Source organism: Diorhabda sublineata, chromosome 1 (assembly GCF_026230105.1).
Source record: "Diorhabda sublineata isolate icDioSubl1.1 chromosome 1, icDioSubl1.1, whole genome shotgun sequence".
Classification (NCBI taxonomy): domain Eukaryota; kingdom Metazoa; phylum Arthropoda; class Insecta; order Coleoptera; family Chrysomelidae; genus Diorhabda; species Diorhabda sublineata.
This window is the reverse complement of record NC_079474.1, coordinates 14810248-14830749: the sequence shown is the minus strand read 5'-3', so window position 1 is coordinate 14830749 and position 20502 is coordinate 14810248. Positions and strand designations below refer to the sequence as shown.

The following is a 20502-nucleotide window of genomic DNA, read 5'->3' as shown; positions in this document are numbered from 1 at the left end:
CAGATTCAACGTCATTTGACTTTTTATAATATCAAGTTTCGTGTTTTCAGATTACCAGTGCCTTGGTTGCTGTATGGCATCATTTATGGGAAACCAGTTGAAGTAAATTCTGTTGGAATGGTTTGTTCCATTACAATCCTTTTCATGATGCTTATTTTCGTGATTATGTCTATAGCCTGCTTCCGATGGAAGATGAACAAAGGACTTGGTTTTACCATGTTCATGCTCTATTTCGTTTTCGTCGCTGTATCATTAATGTTCGAATATCAATATCTAGTATGTCCTTTTTAAGAAAAAAATACGAGATAATAAGGACAAAAAACTATAAATATAAAAGAAAAGTTTAATGAGAGTGATATAGGTCGTATTTTAAACTAACGTCTCAAAAAAATTACTCGTATACAATGAAATCCTAAACTATACCTCGTAAATCATTAAAACTCGTTCCAAAAAACCGTTCCTTAATTAATTATCAATCACGGTGATTTGAATCAGGCATTTCTTCAAATATTCTTTAACTCTTTCGTCATGATCAGACAATGTGAAGTCACATCTTTAAATTTGCTCCATTATGTTTTTCTTTTCTTTTTACTCCAAAAATCTTACTTGTTCATTTCACTATTGAATTTGGTTGAATTAGACGTTTCCGGCTCTTCGTCTGCTATTTCATTTCACTCTAGTTAATTTAGGAAGTCTCAAACCAGCGTGGATCTTATGATATTAAAGCTCAAATCTTAATCATTCCTTCGATTGCTTGAAAAGTGCTTACTCAAGCTTTCAGAGTATTTGTTTCTGGATTCCTACACTTTATTTTAGCTATATTTGCAGTTATGGAACCGTCTACTGCACTTTATCCAACTCCTTCAAAGGTTCTTGTCTAACGAGTACTCCATTTTCAGTTCCTGTCAATACAAGATACCCATTCTAGTCGTATAAATTACCTACAAGCCCCATTCGTGTTTTGCACCATCGAATCAAAACCATATTTTTGCCAAAAACACTTGCATCGCTACTAGATGGGCCATTTTCTCAAAGTACAATAGGACTTTCCTATTTTCTTCTTTATCAATTCCATGTTGCAGATTTTCTGTGGTTTTCTTGTAGTCTGGTAAACTGCTACATCAGCCGCAGTTCTTATCTAAACGAAACTCCAATCTTTTCAATGATAGTTATTCATGCTATAAGAACCTTAACCCTTGCTACCACTCAAGCGCACAATCGTAATTGTCACCCCATGATGGTAAGTTGACTTATTTCTTATGAAAGCACAACTTTTACTATGTATAACTTGGAATTAGTGCGGATTTTGCTTCCCCCAACCATTTTTATGATTAACTGATTTCTGTAAAATAAACGTTACCGCATTGAAATACAAATATTTGCAGGAAACATCAGAGCCTGTAGTTCTGAAAATATCTCACAGGAATTATTGAAATTTTGTTTAGAAACTTCAATTTCGTATACAAAAGTTGATTTGATAGAGGATTTTTCATTTGAACTCATTATTGATTGTTATAATGGATTGTAAATACATCTACTCTTAATTTCACAAACATAATAAAATTTTGATTAAGTTTTCGTTATCAATTGGATGATTTCCTTATAGTTTTTTTATTAATTCTGCTTGACTAGTTATTGTTAACATGTTAACATCAATACGTCATTAACTTCTTCTTTGCCAAATTTGCTTGAGCTAGTCCGTTCACAAATTATCAATGATCCTCTTATCAGAACATTTTTCTAACCTTTTTTTTTGATTTGTTAATGGAACTTTCTCTTTTTAATATTTTAAACCTTATAATCTTGATAATCATTTCAAATTTGTGATGATAATTTTTCTTTAATGAAAATCTGACTTCCATTTTCGTCAATTTCATTTAAGTTAATAATATTTGTCATTACCTAACTTTCAAACTAAAACTGTAACAATTAAATATGAATTATCTCAATCTCAATATTTTGGTTTCTACTTTATAGCGTATGCATCTGTGGTACCTACCATGCATATTCAGTTCCTGGTCTCTCCACGGTGAACGCGAGTGCAAGTATGTGAACTCGCCTTTACTCGCGAGCTTTCGAGAGTGAATCAAAGCACGCGAGGACGTGAATAAATCGAGAGTGTGGATTGGTAGCACTTCGTTCGTTTCGGGAGCTCTTGGGAGGTTAGGTTAGAGCAGGTTGGACTGTCTTCCACATTTGAACTCGCGTCATTACCTATTGACTCAGTTATTAGACATTGTGAACCCCTCTAATTTATCCACTTGCCTATTTGCGTTGGGGTATACTCTTTCAAACTTAAATATTCGAACATTACGCGAAGATACAATTCATTTTGATATTGAGGTGTAATTTTCGGGCTTCTACAAATATATGTTTCAACATTTTTAGATTTGTCAGTTTTTAGATTGAATCTATACATATGATACTATGATAAAAAATGATTGTTTTGATCTATATATGGGTCAGGGGCAGCACAAAGAGACCAGCCTAAATATTAGTTAAATATTTTATAAATAATTGACGTTAGTTTCGTATACGGCATTAGAAAAGTTTTTTTAGGAGAATAAAATCATAAATATTATTGTTATTACATACATATGGACAGTCTAATAACCTATATTTGAAAAATTTATTAACAAAAATTCCGATCAAGAATGAAAGAATCTTCTAATTAAGATTCGGATACAAAAATTCTTCAGAGTTTTACATTTTTAGTGCCTCCACAGGTAAATCAAGTTGATTTGGTAGAGTCGATTTAGAGTACCAAATCAAATTCTATATAAACAACATATTTACGATAGGTACTGTATAAATTATTATTTTAATAAATACACTTGTTGTTATACAATGAGTTTCGAAAAGTCGAAACTATTATTATTCATATCAGAGAATTTCGTATGTACACTGTTCAAAAGTAGCAATCAGGTTATAAAAATTCTAAATTTTCAGATGGTGTACAGAAGAGGACAAAAAAAATAAGAAAACATTGAACAAGAGTATCTACATACTGAATACACTGTTTACAGCATCACGACACCAACAATAACAATTAGTCTGCCTAACGTGCGTTTCGATAACCAAGTTATCGTCTACGGAGACTGAAGATCAACTGAAACTCTTGACTTACATGTTTTATACAAAATCTTCCCACCAATAAACTTTCTTTTGCGAAAATTAGTTCCAGTGGGAAAAAACTTCTTGGCGGGAATCTTCAAAGCATCCAACAAATTATTATTGGATACATTTTTCAACAATTTTATTTTATGTCATGATTATGACTGGCAGCGTGATCGGCAATACCTGATTTACCGGTCCGTCCATATTTCAAATGAGCTATGTGCTCTTTAAACCGAACAATAACGGATCTCTTAGTCTGCCCAATATACTACTACACTTGAGCTAATTTCATATATACAAATCTTCTCCAAATTTGGTATTTTATCCTTAGGATTACCGAACAATTGTTTTAATGTATTGTTGGATTTATAAAACAATTTAAAATCTACTATGGATTGAAAGGTATCATAGCGAATTTTTCTTGTTTTTCATTTTGGGTTTTGGAAAAAAGTGGTTTCACTTAGAGATTACTTAAACCCACGACGATTGATCAACATATTTACAATTCTATTATCATAACCGTTGAGTACAGCTACATCCTCAATGTAGGTCCTTTTCTAATTGAATCTCTCGATGGTAAATGGAAAGTGGATTAAACGATGTGTCAGGAAAAGGAGACTGGCTATCTTGTGTTAATTAGAATCAAAAGAATCATCCAGGATATACCTGCACGTAGCGGGGGTTTTTCTGAATATATCAAATTCTAATCTATTACTATTTCTAATTATTTGAAAATGGTGTCCTTCTTCATATTGAATATGGCGAAAATATCATCCACATACCTGTACCATACCCTGGAAAAATACTGACTGATTTGCTTTTCAAAATGACTCATTAAAAATTCAGCCATAAACTGTGATAGGCAGTTTCCCATTGAATTTGAAATTGCTAGATGTAAGAGTAGCTTGAAAAGGGACAAAGGGCCAATTCCTTACAGCCTAAAGTTTAGTAATCAAAGAATGAATATGAATATTCCCGCCAAGGAGAATTTTCGTGGAAGAAAGTTTATTAGTGGGAAAATTTAGTTTAAAACAGTCAATATTTTACCTTCAGTCTCTGAAGACGATAACTTGGTTATCGAAACGCATGTCAGACAGTGTAATCGTGAGTGTTGGTGTATACAATGTGTTCAGTATGATTGTCGTCAACCAGAAATTCCAACTTAAGAGTATCTACTCTGAATCTTACTGATAATATCATAATCATCAACTGATATCATTGGAACAAAACGAATTCGAATTAGCCTAATTCGGACTAATTTGTATAGAGCTGAAGACATTTTTGTATATAGGGAATAAAAAATAAACAATAAACTATATGTAGGTATTTTTGGGTATATAGAATTCAATTCTAAATATTTGATAATATCCAAAACGAAAATAGTATACTCTCGATTAAAATCTCTATTTTTTGTTCTCCTCTGTACATCGTTCGATAATTTAGAATTTCGGGATTTTCTGGAAATTTGATAATTGAAAAGTTAGTGCAGACTTTTTGATACTCAGTGTAATTCACGAAAACAGTACATTAGAAATTAACATGTATTGAATTGTCCAATTCCTCTAGCGCTAAATGAAAAATTTTTGTTCAATTCCGTCGTAATGGTGAGAGGAAAGAGAAAAAATTTTCCATGACCTTAGAAGTTATGAGAGATACTTGATATTCTCTAATCAATTGTCAAATTAAACAAGATGTCCTAGAAATACATTCGATCTAGAATTTTAGACAAATGTTTACTAAACATTCCAAAATTTACAAATCACAAGATGAGTCAGCTGTATTCAAAAAAACGTTTTTTCTCGTAGTCTATACGATTTAAGAGTATTTACAACTATAAAGAATGTCCTATGAGCTGTTAAACATATCAAAAATAAGATTTTTTGGTGGACTTGAAGTGCTATTACATGTTTTGAAGTTACGAATATCAGTATTCAGTTCAATACATCGTCATAACTGAATTTCGAATATCATAATTGATAATTCAATGGATTCTTTGGGGCGTCACAGAAAAGTTTGAACTTGGCGAACCATTTTTCAACTATTGGTTTTCTGCTTCAATAATATTTCGTTGCCAATAAAATAATGCTTCATTAACCAAGACGCTTCACTCTAAATACCAAATTCGTACACGTGTCTGTTGAAGATTAGAACTAACCAAAAATTATATGAATACAATACTAGTAGCGTCATCTATGTGTCAGCCTACTTATTATATAAGACTTGCTTAAACCACAGCGTATATTTAACTTTTGAAACTTTGTATACGATTGTTTATAGATTTAGAATCGTAGCGGTAATTTTTCTTATGACTTTGGGTAAGAATTTTCTAACAATACACAATTCTGTCATCTGTCATTAGGGAGGCGCTACAATCGCATGAGTGTAAATTTTAAATAAAGCGCTAAAAATTTGAGAATAAGGACAGAGAAAGAAAGAAATACAAAAATTCTTACCAATTCAAAATAATTGACATTCAGCGTTATCTCACAGTAGTTTTTCTAGGTTACATTTACAAAATTATTTTGTACTACGTGAACAATTTAGATTTTTTATACCAATATTGAATTAACGACTCTAGTCAATTGAAATATAAAATTTTCTAACACTGCATACTTCACTCTATCTAAAATAACTAAGTTCATATGATAATTCGTCCGACAGGAGCGCCATTCTGGTCAAATTTTGAATTATAATTTACCGTCTACAAGCGGACAGTTTTTAAGCTAAGCCCCCATATGAGATGGTCCTCCTTACCTCTACCCTCCATACTTTGAACAAGGATGTTTCCTAACCTAACCTAACCTAACTATATCTCTCCCTTCTTCTTGCCTTCCAATATTAATGTTGTCACGTTCTTTGTTCAACTATTGTTTGATATGAATTTTAGGACATCTTGAGCAAGTTTAAGAGTTGACACCTTTCACTAAAGTCGTGGAAAATACGAATGCGTAGGCTGTTCAATAGAACTAGTTTGAATTAAGACCTCAATAGGAATAAATTATAATGATAAGTGTAGTGATTGGAAAGACTTTGATTTAATGATTATTTAATAGTATATCGATTCGAAATTTATTATTTTTTTGTTGGAAATATCTTCTTCACGCAATAGCAATAATAAATATTTTTGGTAATGATTACGAAAGAAGATATTCAAGTATAGAATCAAAGTACAACTGCTTCTCATATAAAGTAGATATGGCTTAGTTGTTATAAATAGTTTTATGGATATTAGAAACATTTTTAAAAAATTTTTGTAATACAAACGAAAAACGGGTGAAACTTGGAATAAATAGATTTCATATACATTAAGAGGGTAAATTATGAAATAAAATTATTATTTATATGAATTTACAGGTGAGGTAATTTTTTTGTTTCGAAATTACAGTTTTTCAATTTGAATTTTGTACGAGGACAGTCCCAGAAGTACCCAAACAAAGAAAAGTTCGATATCATTTTTATTGTAAGAATCATTAAGCATCACCTCTTCATTGTTGGTGAATCTTTCTGACCATCGACCAATTTTTTCAAGTGTGGAAACAGAAAATAATCCGAGGGGGCTAAATATAGCAATTCGAACTTTAATTCATTAAAAATTGGGCCATTGCAATAAGGGATATGTGAGCTGGTGCATTGATCTTGATGAAACAACATTTTCTTCGTAGCCAAATGCGGGGGTTTTCCTTGATTTCTTCACTCAAACATTCGCATAATACTCTCACTTGATAGTTTTTCCTTTTTCAAGATAGTCAATGAAAATTATCCCACGCGCATCCCAAAAAACCAGACGCCTGCAGATGGAACGATCTTTGTCTTTTTCGGATCCGTTTCTGCCTTTTCAGTCCATTGTTTTGATTGTTCTTTTGGTTTCGAGCGTAAATTTATGGAACTACGTTTCAACTATGGTTTGGCCAAATACTCGTTGTAAACATCTCCACGGCGCTGTGAGCTTCCATCAGATAATTAAAAGTTTCCTTTTCCAAACTATAACATTCAGGTGACCTCAGTGAAAATTGAGGAAATCTAGTACGAAATGATCCACTAGGCATAGTTTAATTCATTCATTTTGGACGTTGCAAAAAGGTGTGTGTGAGTTCGTACATTGACTTAAAAGAACAATCATCTTAGCCAAATTTGGCCACTCAAACGTCGTAATAAGTTCCCATAATATTCTCCGTTGATGGGTTTTTCTTTTTCAAGATAATCAATGAAAATTAGTCAATGCGCATCCCAAACCGAACCATGAACCTTGACTACAAATGGAACGGTCTTTACCTCGAATGAAAACATCTTCACGACGCTGTTTTTATTCTATTGTGAGCAAACGCTATAACCATCTTGCGCACAGCTTTTTCATTTCCAAATTTTCAGTTAATTTGTGATGTATCGCACTTTTTGAAATGCTCACTATGTCTACTAGCTCGCACACTTACAGTCGACGATCATCCACTACCGCTTTGTAGATTATCTTCAACATTTCTGAAGTTTTCACCTCATTTGGTCGACCACCATATTAACTGTTAATAAGGAAGAAGCAGTCTCATCCAGAGTAGAATATAGTTCATAACGATGACCAATTTTTTACAAATTCACTAAAAACGTTCACTATTGATGGCTGCCAAACAAATACTAAACAACGTAGGGTCTTCAAACTGTTTAGATGTGTACTTTCTTATTGCAGTAGTACTTTTCAAGCAACTACCGCCATCTCTAGGTCACGCTAGGGACTGTGTCAAAAGTGGTGATGTCTCCCATTAATATTACAGTAAAAAATTTCAGTAATACAATTTTCGTTTCTTCCATTGTTATAAACAAAAAGAGTAAAGTAAAATAAAGTAAAAAAGTAAATTTTTTCTATTGTCCTGGATATCTTTCCGAATTTCTAGTATACAAATCACGACACAAACCAATAAATGGCTTGTTACAAAAAAATTTTACGTTTCCAGTCATTATTAATTCTTTGAGCCTTGTTTTTGCATATTTAAACGACACGTGGTCACCACTCGCACGACTCAAATACAATCCCTGAAAAATTTCCTCTAAGTAGTTAAAAAAAAACCAACGATCTTCCCTCTTCTTCTCTAATGAACATTGATTCCAATATTTATTTAACAATGAAATATTTTTGTCCCTTCTCTTGTAGAGCACATTTCTGTACGAAACGACTTGGCGGACAGCCGGTTTATGCATGGTGACTTCGAGTGATCGAAAACGAGTAGCATCCGATATTCAAGAGAGATAGACATAATAAGGGGAGGAGCCTAGAGTGACTCTTCTAGTCTTGTTAATATTCCGTGGTTGTTCTCTTTCTAACGATACATATGTGACAAGTACAGAATATTATCTGTGGTACCGGTCAAAAACTGCAAGCTTGCCAAACTTACTTAAAAGACCATGTCCTATAGGTTATGGTGTCATTGGTGTTGAAGGCTCAAAAGGAAAGGTCAGACTGGAAAAATTATACACAGATACATTCGATATTACCACTGGAGTAAGACAAGGAGAGAAGCTTTCAAAGCAACTAAAGCTATTCCAAGAGGAGCCAATATTATGCTGATGATGTAGCTTTAATAGTAAGAAGCACGAAAACTAGGTTTGGATATGAATGAAGATAAGACTGATTAGTTGGAAGAGTTGCAGAGCCCAATCATTCATTAAAGCTTTAAAATTACAGAAGTACAGAGGATTTACTATGAACAGCAACAATAAAATAGAAGAAGAAATACAGATGAGGTTAAATGCAGCCGGTAGATGTTTTTGATCCTATCGAAATTACTTAAAAGTAAAAACTATTGTCAAAAAAGACTAACACTAACAAAACACATCCAAAAGAAGTTAATAACATTTGAAAACGAACGCTTGGATAAGAAGTAAAAGAATTAGGTGGCTGGGGCATGTAAGAAGAAGGGATAAAGAGACAACAATAAGAAGAGTGTGGAGAGGTCAACCAGAAGAGAGATCAAGAGCAAAATCGAATGACCAAGAGGATGAAGATGTAAGGAGACTTGGCGGGGAAGTAGACATGGCTGAGGATAGAAAATTATGGGGCCAACTTGTTGGTGAGGACAAAATTCAACTTGGATTTGAGTGGTCCAGTAGTAGTAGAAGTAGCAACTGAGTTAGAGGGTGTCGGTTAAGGTGGGATTAATTAGTAAGATAAAATCAGATCAATATTATTGATAATGGGTATAAAATATGTCTGAAATGAATTTGATTTCCAATGTACGATATAATATAAATATATTTGTTTCAAGTTGGCCTAAAAACTTCCCGAAAATGTATAGATAATATTACTGATAGTGAAATATATACATATCTAGCTTGTAGATATTGAATTTAGAAAATCGACAAATTAGTGTACATAATAAAATAGTTTAGTTGTTTGGCGTGAATATTTCAATAATTGTTCTCTAACAACGCCTTTCTTTCTGTTTCAAGTATGTGATAAAAATCTATTAGAAATATTAGAATTTAATATGCAACACGCACACGTGCTTCTTCGTAAATGTTTGTACCAAAAAAAAAATGACTTTATTTTAACATAAAATGTTGTAGTGAGAAAATTGTAATTTTAATAAATCTGCGATGAATGACTTTTCCACAAGACGTTAAATACAAAAATGACAAGTTTTCATTCATTTTAACAATATTGTATTATTTGTTTATATCTATTTATTTATACACATTACTTTATTAAAGACACTACCCACTAATATATGATAGTACAGTCATTCGAGCTTAAAATCGACCGAATCTTCGCAATTTTAAAGACCTTCATCGATCTTCTTGAAGAAAAAGTTCATTTTACCCTCCTCTTCAAACCTGACATGGTCGCAAAGTATCCTTTTCATTTTTAAGGGGTGAAAATCACCCCTTACTCCAATAAATTGAAAACTAATGAATTAAAGCGGTAATGAGCTATAGTTATGTTCAAATATAATAAATTTTGATTGTTTTGTATCATGACTTTGATATTTTACAGCTCACCTACCCTTAAAAACAACCCGTCATACAAAGATTATTTAAAAAATAAGGTAAGAAACATGAAATTTTTTTATTTTGGATCGTAATAGGAGAATTTTTGTTTTTCAAGTATAACAAATCTGACCCTCAATATTTTCAATAATGCAACTACCAAAAACCACCCCTCAGAATGGAAAAAATTACTAAATGGAAGTAGTTATAGGGCTCATTATGTTCAAACATTTGAAATGATTGTTGTTTTATTAAAATGTAATATTATTTCTATTTTTTATATGTAACTACCCTTAAAACAAACCTGATACATGAGTTTTCAATTTAATTCAACCCCTAAAAACTACCCCTTATCACAAAAGTATGTGTGTATATGAAGATATATAAAGAAAGAAATTTTAAGCAGGTGTTCATCACGAAAGAGTCCCTTCCTCTCTTCAATTTCTCTCTCTAAGAATCACGACGAAAGAAACGCACTTTTATTTTCTATCTTCAACTCATAATATTATTTTTTTGCATGTTTTTCATGTTTATACATGTGGGAATCCAGATATATAAATACAAAGGATTCGCAGCATGTATAAAAGAATAAATACTCCAAAATGTTGAAAACTTGGACGTTTCGTGATTTTCCAGCATTATCTCTGGAAAAATGTATTCGGTTTTTTACTAATAACTCGGTTTCCCTTTAAGTTTTTTTTATTCATTCATACATCATTTTGAATTTCATAAACTACAAAACCATTAGAGTTGCAACCCTACTAGGCCCTTTTGATTTTGATGTTAAAGGGTAAAAAAAACTCTCCCTTCAATCAATACTTTAATAGCTTATATCTCATTTAATTTTCAAGCTACGTGAGTTTAAAAACAAGCAAAATGTTCAGTAAAATATAAGCTAAATTTTAGTTACAGAAAAATTCTTTCGTCGATCCAATAGTTTTTGAGATATTTTGAAAAAATAACGTGTTGTTAGGGCTTAAACAAAGATAATTTTATATGTGCTACGATTAATTTTAATTTTTCCGCACATGGTTCAAATTTAACGACATTTTTTTTTTTCAAATTCAAGTTACATATTTTCATCGTAACTCCCTTAATTTTCATGCTAGACGGTTTTATAAAGGTCTAAAAAAGTACTTTAAACATGTTTATTACAATTTTTTATGAAAAATTGATCGTTTTTCCGTTATTTGAACTCAAACCTCTGCATAAATTTACGAAAAAGAAAAAACTGGCTTTCAGTGACTGATAAGTTGCTGAATATTATTTAAAAAATTCAATTTGAACCGACTAATTTCTTTGTTTTTTTATAAGCTTCAATTTTGATGAGAATAACTTTTCCATAAAATGCGTAATTTTCGAGTTTTTCGTGAAAAAATGTTGAAAAACGTGTTTTTTCTAATTTTCAATCACGAATAACTCAGACATTATTGAGTTAAATAAAAATCTTCATTCCACATTTTCTTCATTAAATTCAATTCTCCATCGATTCCCGATTATGAAATTTTAAATTTCCACCCCCAAATAAGGGTGGGTAGAAGAATACATTGACACCAAATCAGGTTTGTTACTTGCATCATTTTTGAGCTTCTGTCAAAATTTCAAACAAATCCATGAAGGTCTTTAAAATTGCGATGGGATTTGTGCTTGGTTCACTGTACTATGATTAATTTTACGTCGATCATATCAAAACTTTACTGCAGGATATTACCCAAATACCTACTGATTAGTCCTTTAGAAGTCTGCTAAAACGATTTTTGGGACGCTATACTCTGTGGTAGGCGTTTTCTTGGTACCTGGAGATCACTCATCAAAAAATAATTTTTGGTGGCTGCCTTCGATGGAGAAGAGTCACCGTACACAGCGTCCAAAGGCTTTTACCAATATTGCCATTTTTGAATGTTCCTAATATCCGCTTCCACAGGTACTACAAATATAATTACGATACAGATCTGGCTGAAATTTCTACAAGAATGTACTTAGTTAAAATGAATTTCTCCAAAGATTTTAATTAGTGAGACCAGTAAGAATTAGTAAATGCCCTCGTACCTCCAACATGTGAATAGGATAAATAAAAAAAGTTTCAGTATTGGATTAAATATTTAAGAGACTTTGGATAACGTAAAATTGTTCTGCTATTGGTTCAAAACTCATATTTTCAACTCAATTGAACATATTTCATCAGCTGGAGTTCAGAGTACGATCTAGAAAATATTTTATGCTTTTAAATTAATAAGAAATGATATAGTTGATATTTAAACTGAAAGATGGGATGATCAAATTAAAATTCATAATTCATGAAGTTTGTTGTAAACACGATAGAAAAATTAGGATCATGAACGTTATTTACAAATTTTCAATGAGTGTTTTCTCGTTTTTATCGACCTTATTAACCGACTCTATTATTTTTCCATCTCTAACCAAGTTTCCTGATAATCTTTGGTAATTGCAGGAGACTTTTAGTACGTTATATTTTATAAAATTTTATTAGCAGCTTCCTTATTATAAGGGAGAATCCAATATATTTCCAATATAAAGTGAAAACTTTGCAATTTTACTTAAACTAAAAATAGAGTTTCGCCCGACAGGGTGTTATAAACACTTTCCATTTTGATATCGGATGAAGAAGAGAAAATTAAAATGAACCATGTGGGATCTTATACCGATATAAACTAATTCAATATAACGGGCTTCTTTTAGGGTTGCAGCTAAATTGATGGTCTACCAAAAACTAAACAAAACATTTGATTAATTACACACCTTATGTTCAAAGTAAAAAAATTGACGACTACTTCCGGTTTGAATCGGGACATCCAAAACCTACAGCTCCGTAATTTTAGTCCACCCGAATTTATATACCATTCAATTTTTGAAATCATTATTTGAATTATTATTCATTGCTCTAAAATGGAGTTTTTTGGAACCGTGGGTGATGTTCATGATGAACACACTGTTAACACTACACCAACACTCACAATTACATTGTCTGACGCGCTTTTCGATAAGCAAATTATCGTCTTAGAGTCTGAAGGTAAAGGTAAACCTTAAGTCTTTGAAGATGATAACTTGGTTATCGAAACGAGCATTAGACAGTGTAACTCTAAGTGTTGGTGTAGTGGTAGTGTATATAGTGTATTCAGTATTCATTGTCAAGTCACTCATCGCTTGAACTCAAAGTACATTTGAAAAATTTTTGTTAAATAGAGAAATTTAATTAAAGAATTAAAGAAAATTTATTGAGGCATAATCGAAAAACACTTTTTGGAGAAGAAAAAGTAATTAAAAATAACGATATCTATACATATCTCATTTGCGAATGATATATCGATATAGTCTAGTATACAAGCTAAAAAAAATTTTCTTATATATAAAAATGTAGCGATTTTTTACGAAATAGGTGGTCGTCTAATAAAAATGATTTTTATTGTGGAAAATATGCAAAATACATGAATATTTTCGCAAACTATGAAATGGTTTTAGAAAAATTGCAATTTCTAGCAAAATATGCCTCAATAAAATTTTTTAATTTTAAAAGCCTGTAGATTAAATTGGAACAAATTAATTTTTATATATGTATATTTTAGTTTTCGAATAATGTGGAAAAAATTGTATATTCAAAAAGAAATTGTTGCAATACTACGAAACTTTGAGGTACCGCAAAGAGCTTAAAATTTATTAAGTAAAAAACTTAAAAAATAAAAAACGGACCCCGGTATTCTTCTATTTTAGTTGAAGGTGCCTTTAGGTACAAAAATAATATTACCTTGAAAAACCACACTCATTTTACTTAGCAGTTTCATAGATATTGTCAGAGATTCCTATGCTAATATACAAAGTTTTGGCAAAAATTGTTAAAAACAGACTAGAGAACTTATATGCTACCTATTCATAGATTACAGAAGGGCCTATGCCACCGTCAAGAGAAAAAATCCGTTATCCAAAATTCACTACATCTCAGTTCAAGAACTCATACTAAGAAAAAGTGTTTGTCTTGTATATGAGGACGATTTACAACTCATGTCAAGATCCAGGAAATAACTTGAAACTCTTCAAACTACCGAAAGAAATGGCAAGAGAATATGAACAAGAAAAGGAAGAAAAGCGGGACAAATCGAATAAAAAAAATTAAGGAGACTAATGGAAATGACGATACGAAAAACAGAGATCGAATTAATTTTGGAGGGCAGTACTTCCAGCGAGTTTATGATAGGAAAAGGTCTGAGATAAAGAGATCCATTATCCAAAATTCACTGCATCTAAGTTCAAGACTGATACCAAGAAAAAGTGCTTCAAAAACCCAAAGTTTGATTATAGAAATGAACGTCATATGAGAACGATTTACAACTCATGTAAAGATCCAAGAAATAACTTGAAACATTTCAAACTACCGATAGAAATGGCAAAAGAATATGAACAACAAGGAAGAAATGCGGAACGAATCGAATATTTAGGAACGTAAAGAAAAATTATGGAACGTAAAATGTTCAGAAAGACTTATGGTGAAATTAAAGAAGATAAATACTAAAAGATGGTAAAAAGAAGAGGAAGAGCGAGGAAAAAATGGTTGGTAGAAATTAGATGAGATTTAAGAATAGCAGGTTTGAGAAATTTGCAGAATTAGACAAAAAACAGAAAAAAAATGGTAAATTTTCATTTTTCTTCAATTATTACTTAGACTTTGCACCTGAAAACGTATATCAACCATTTTCTTACTATTTTATATTTAAATTGTATGAAAAATTTCAATTTGATTAAATTTTAAGTCTTTACAGTACCTTAACAAGTACTTCAATTTTTTTGTAAATCTTTAATTCATCTAATCTATGACAAAAGATAACTTTTTCGAATTATTACTGCGAATAAAAAATTGTTTTTTTTTTCGCTCCAACCTATTGTAGATATTAGAAAACGTGAAAATATAAACATTTTTATAAGAGTTTATTTGTGTAGTTTACAGTGTGTTTGCAAGAATCTTCCCACTTTAGGTGAAATGTTGTACAGTTTTATAATTTGTTTAGAAGGAACGAAATGTGTCACAAGTGAGAATGTCAGAGACATTTAAGCGTATGAAGGAAAAAAATAGTCCAGTAGCATATAGGCATATCATATTTCGGATTCCTGCTTAACTTGTTATATTAAAGTATTTTAGAACTTAGAAATTATATAGAAATCTATAGAAAATAAATATATTGTTAAAACTGTGAATATACACTATAACTTGTTGAGAATTATAACACGTGAACAGATAAAAAATTTATTTCATTTCGTTTTTATTAGTACGTTTAATAAATTATAATATTTATTACATAAAGTCAGTCATATGTTCTATTTTTCATTCACGACAATAATAGAAATATCATTATTTGAACAAACAAAACTTCAGATAAAAAATATAGTGAAAATCACAAAAAACTTTTTACTCATTAGAAATTGATTTTTAAAAACTTGTTTAATTCACCTCAACAAACAACAAAACTCGCACAATAAACTAACGAATTAAAGGTAAACAACAATGTGCTTAATCTCATCTTGATTAGAAAAAAATCATAATTAGTTGCCTATTTACAATCGTTACATCCAAAGCGCAATCCAATTTCGTGATGGATTTGACTACATCGTTACTCAAACATAGATTTTATTATATTCAAAGCATTATATTGTGAAATTATCTTACCCAATTCTTCAATCGCTTCTGTATTAGTAACCGGCAACACATATCAGTTAGTTCTCCACAGCTAAATCATTATCTATAATGCATTTTGAGCTTTGGTTGATTCTAAGGACAAAAAGAACTGCACCAAACATCTAGTTCCTTTTCTATAACAACCTGGTGATGTACCAGCTCCATTTGGTTCGCTGAATCAAAGTTTCGTAGGGTGTCAGAGAGAAGACAGAAGATCGCAATTCCAGTTGAATTCATTTGGCCGATAAACCTGGTCGTGGGGTTAAAGAGAAATTTCTGTGACTGGAAGAGTGGAGAGGTAGGAATTTCGTTCGTCTAAATCGATCAGTTGTGGAAAGCTAGGAAATTTTCGAGAAATTGTAGAAGAAGAAAAAGCTTGGGTTTACGTTAAATAAAATTGGAACCCATAGGACCATTTTATCCGGAAAAATCGAGATATCAACTAGACGAACGAAATTATTGCGGTACTTTTAGACCACAATAACTATTTTCCAATTTCTAGAATTCAATTTGTATCTAAGAACGACATATTCTGTTTAAAAAGTTATACTTTTACTCAAATGGTAGCAGATATTGCTTAGTTTTGAAAAGTATCGAGTGATATTTTTGAAAAATTCAAATTTTTGGAAAAAAATCAAACTATATGAAAAATCTCACAATAATTAAGCAATAATCTACTTTCCTCTGGACGAATAAAGCTTTGGGGTCTTGTTTGGAGATATTTATGACTATGTTTCTACCCTCTCACTTTTAAAATTACCTTAAGTTTTGAAGAGCGATATCTAATGAACTATTCGACCTAAAAAGCTATAATTTAACTCAAATAGTTGCAAATCTTATTTATTTTTACTATATAGTGACATTTTTGTAGAATACACATTTTGTAAAAAATCAGAGCTTTATAAAGAAAACTCTCAATACTCCAGAAATCGTCCGGTTTTACTTGGACGAATGGAGTTTTCTTAGTACTATCTGGGAATAAATAGGACACAATTTTTGAAAAAAAAAAACGATCTAATAAGACCAAAAAACTATGAGTTTCTTCAACTATTACTTTCTACTTTTAAAGTTTCTCGCCATGATTGATCTTGTTTTTATATCTAGAAAAACTATGATTCAACTTAAATTGTAGCAAACCGTGTTTATTTGAAAAAAATATTTTTTTTATAATTCAAACACAGATTTTAGCGACATTTTTAAGTACCATATGCTCAGACTTTCAAACTCTCAATAATCCAGAAATCGTCCAGTTTTACTTGGACGAATGGATTTTCTTGGTACTATCTGGGAATAACTAGGACACAATTTTTTGAAAAAAAAAAACGATCTAATAAGACCAAAAAACTATGAGTTTCTTGAACTATTACTTTCTACACCTTTTTACAGTTTCTCGCGATGATTGATCTTGTTTTTGGATCTAGAAAAACTATGATTCAACTTAAATGGTAGCAAACCGTGTTTATTTGAAAAAAATATTTTTTTTATAATTCAAGCACAGATTTTAGCGACATTTTTGAGTACCATATGCTCAGACTTTCAAACTCTCAATAATCCAGAAATCGTCCAGATTTACTTGGACGAATGGATTTTCTTGGTACTATCTGGGAATAACTAGGACACAATTTTTTGAAAAAAAAAACGATCTAATAAGACCAAAAAACTATGAGTTTCTTGAACTATTACTTTCTACACCTTTTTACAGTTTCTCGCGATGATTGATCTTGTTTTTGGATCTAGAAAAACTATGATTCAACTTAAATGGTAGCAAACCGTGTTTATTTGAAAAAAATATTTTTTTTATAATTCAAGCACAGATTTTAGCGACATTTTTGAGTACCATATGCTCAGACTTTCAAACTCTCAATAATCCAGAAATCGTCCAGATTTACTTGGACGAATGGATTTTCTTGGTACTATCTGGGAATAACTAGGACACAATTTTTTGAAAAAAAAAACGATCTAATAAGACCAAAAAACTATGAGTTTCTTGAACTATTACTTTCTACACCTTTTTACAGTTTCTCGCGATGATTGATCTTGTTTTTGGATCTAGAAAAACTATGATTCAACTTAAATGGTAGCAAACCGTGTTTATTTGAAAAAAATATTTTTTTTATAATTCAAGCACAGATTTTAGCGACATTTTTGAGTACCATATGCTCAGACTTTCAAACTCTCAATAATCCAGAAATCGTCCAGTTTTACTTGGACGAATGGATTTTCTTGGTACTATCTGGGAATAAATACGACACAATTTTTTGAAAAAAAAAACGATCTAATAAGACCAAAAAACTATGAGTTTCTTCAACTATTACTTTCTACTTTTAAAGTTTCTCGCCATGATTGATCTTGTTTTTATATCTAGAAAAACTATGATTCAACTTAAATTGTAGCAAACCGTGTTTATTTGAAAAAAATATTTTTTTTATAATTCAAACACAGATTTTAGCGACATTTTTAAGTACCATATGCTCAGACTTTCAAACTCTCAATAATCCAGAAATCGTCCAGTTTTACTTGGACGAATGGATTTTCTTGGTACTATCTGGGAATAACTAGGACACAATTTTTTGAAAAAAAAAAACGATCTAATAAGACCAAAAAACTATGAGTTTCTTGAACTATTACTTTCTACACCTTTTTACAGTTTCTCGCGATGATTGATCTTGTTTTTGGATCTAGAAAAACTATGATTCAACTTAAATGGTAGCAAACCGTGTTTATTTGAAAAAAATATTTTTTTTATAATTCAAGCACAGATTTTAGCGACATTTTTGAGTACCATATGCTCAGACTTTCAAACTCTCAATAATCCAGAAATCGTCCAGATTTACTTGGACGAATGGATTTTCTTGGTACTATCTGGGAATAACTAGGACACAATTTTTTGAAAAAAAAAAACGATCTAATAAGACCAAAAAACTATGAGTTTCTTGAACTATTACTTTCTACACCTTTTTACAGTTTCTCGCGATGATTGATCTTGTTTTTGGATCTAGAAAAACTATGATTCAACTTAAATGGTAGCAAACCGTGTTTATTTGAAAAAAATATTTTTTTTATAATTCAAGCACAGATTTTAGCGACATTTTTGAGTACCATATGCTCAGACTTTCAAACTCTCAATAATCCAGAAATCGTCCAGATTTACTTGGACGAATGGATTTTCTTGGTACTATCTGGGAATAACTAGGACACAATTTTTTGAAAAAAAAAACGATCTAATAAGACCAAAAAACTATGAGTTTCTTGAACTATTACTTTCTACACCTTTTTACAGTTTCTCGCGATGATTGATCTTGTTTTTGGATCTAGAAAAACTATGATTCAACTTAAATGGTAGCAAACCGTGTTTATTTGAAAAAAATATTTTTTTTATAATTCAAGCACAGATTTTAGCGACATTTTTGAGTACCATATGCTCAGACTTTCAAACTCTCAATAATCCAGAAATCGTCCAGATTTACTTGGACGAATGGATTTTCTTGGTACTATCTGGGAATAACTAGGACACAATTTTTTGAAAAAAAAAACGATCTAATAAGACCAAAAAACTATGAGTTTCTTGAACTATTACTTTCTACACCTTTTTACAGTTTCTCGCGATGATTGATCTTGTTTTTGGATCTAGAAAAACTATGATTCAACTTAAATGGTAGCAAACCGTGTTTATTTGAAAAAAATATTTTTTTTATAATTCAAGCACAGATTTTAGCGACATTTTTGAGTACCATATGCTCAGACTTTCAAACTCTCAATAATCCAGAAATCGTCCAGATTTACTTGGACGAATGGATTTTCTTGGTACTATCTGGGAATAACTAGGACACAATTTTTTGAAAAAAAAAAACGATCTAATAAGACCAAAAAACTATGAGTTTCTTGAACTATTACTTTCTACACCTTTTTACAGTTTCTCGCGATGATTGATCTTGTTTTTGGATCTAGAAAAACTATGATTCAACTTAAATGGTAGCAAACCGTGTTTATTTGAAAAAAATATTTTTTTTATAATTCAAGCACAGATTTTAGCGACATTTTTGAGTACCATATGCTCAGACTTTCAAACTCTCAATAATCCAGAAATCGTCCGGATTTGCTTGGACGAATAGAATTTTCTTGGCACTATCTGGGAATAACTAGGACACAATTTTTTGAAAAAAAAAACGATCTAATAAGACCAAAAAACTATGAGTTTCTTCAACTATTACTTTCTACACCTTTTTACAGTTTCTCGCAATGATTGATCTTGTTTTTAGATCTAGAAAAACTATGATTCAACTTAAATTGTAGCAAACCGTGTTTATTTGAAAAAAATATTTTTTTTATAATTCAAACACAGATTTTAGCGACATTTTTGAGTACCTTATGCTCAGACTTTCAAACTCTCAATAATCCAGAAATCATCCGGTTCTGCTTGGACAAATAGAATTTTCTTGGTACTATTTGGGAAGTCTCTTGTGATTGTCTTGGGTAAATTACTTTTGAATATGAATATAAACAGTTAAATTTTCCTCTTGTTAACAATCTATTCGTGAAGAAGTGGTTTTAAGACAAAATCAGCTGTCATTTCGAGGTGAAATTCCTAATATGACATACTATAAATTCTTTTAGTTTAGAATAATAAAATACAAAATAAAAAATTGACATATGACTGACATATGACTGAAAATGCGAAATTTCATTTCCTGGAATAAAATAAATATACCAGGAAATTTAAGAGTAGGATA

General features: G+C 31.0%; 1 protein-coding gene across 5 annotated transcripts in view; it reads left to right on the top strand.

The window, feature by feature from the left end:
• Positions 1-2984, top strand: part of LOC130442464 (sodium/potassium/calcium exchanger Nckx30C) — a 38056-nt gene extending 35072 nt beyond the window's left edge. For 3 of the 5 annotated variants that reach the window (XM_056776626.1, XM_056776617.1, XM_056776608.1), the window contains one exon: positions 51-2984. In XM_056776626.1, coding sequence (XP_056632604.1) covers positions 51-291 — 241 coding nt within the window. In that variant the 3' untranslated portion in view covers positions 292-2984. The remainder of the gene's footprint in view (positions 1-50) is intronic. The other 2 variants (XM_056776597.1, XM_056776634.1) reach the window with 1 other exon arrangement.
• Positions 2985-20502: the final 17518 nt, after the last annotated feature.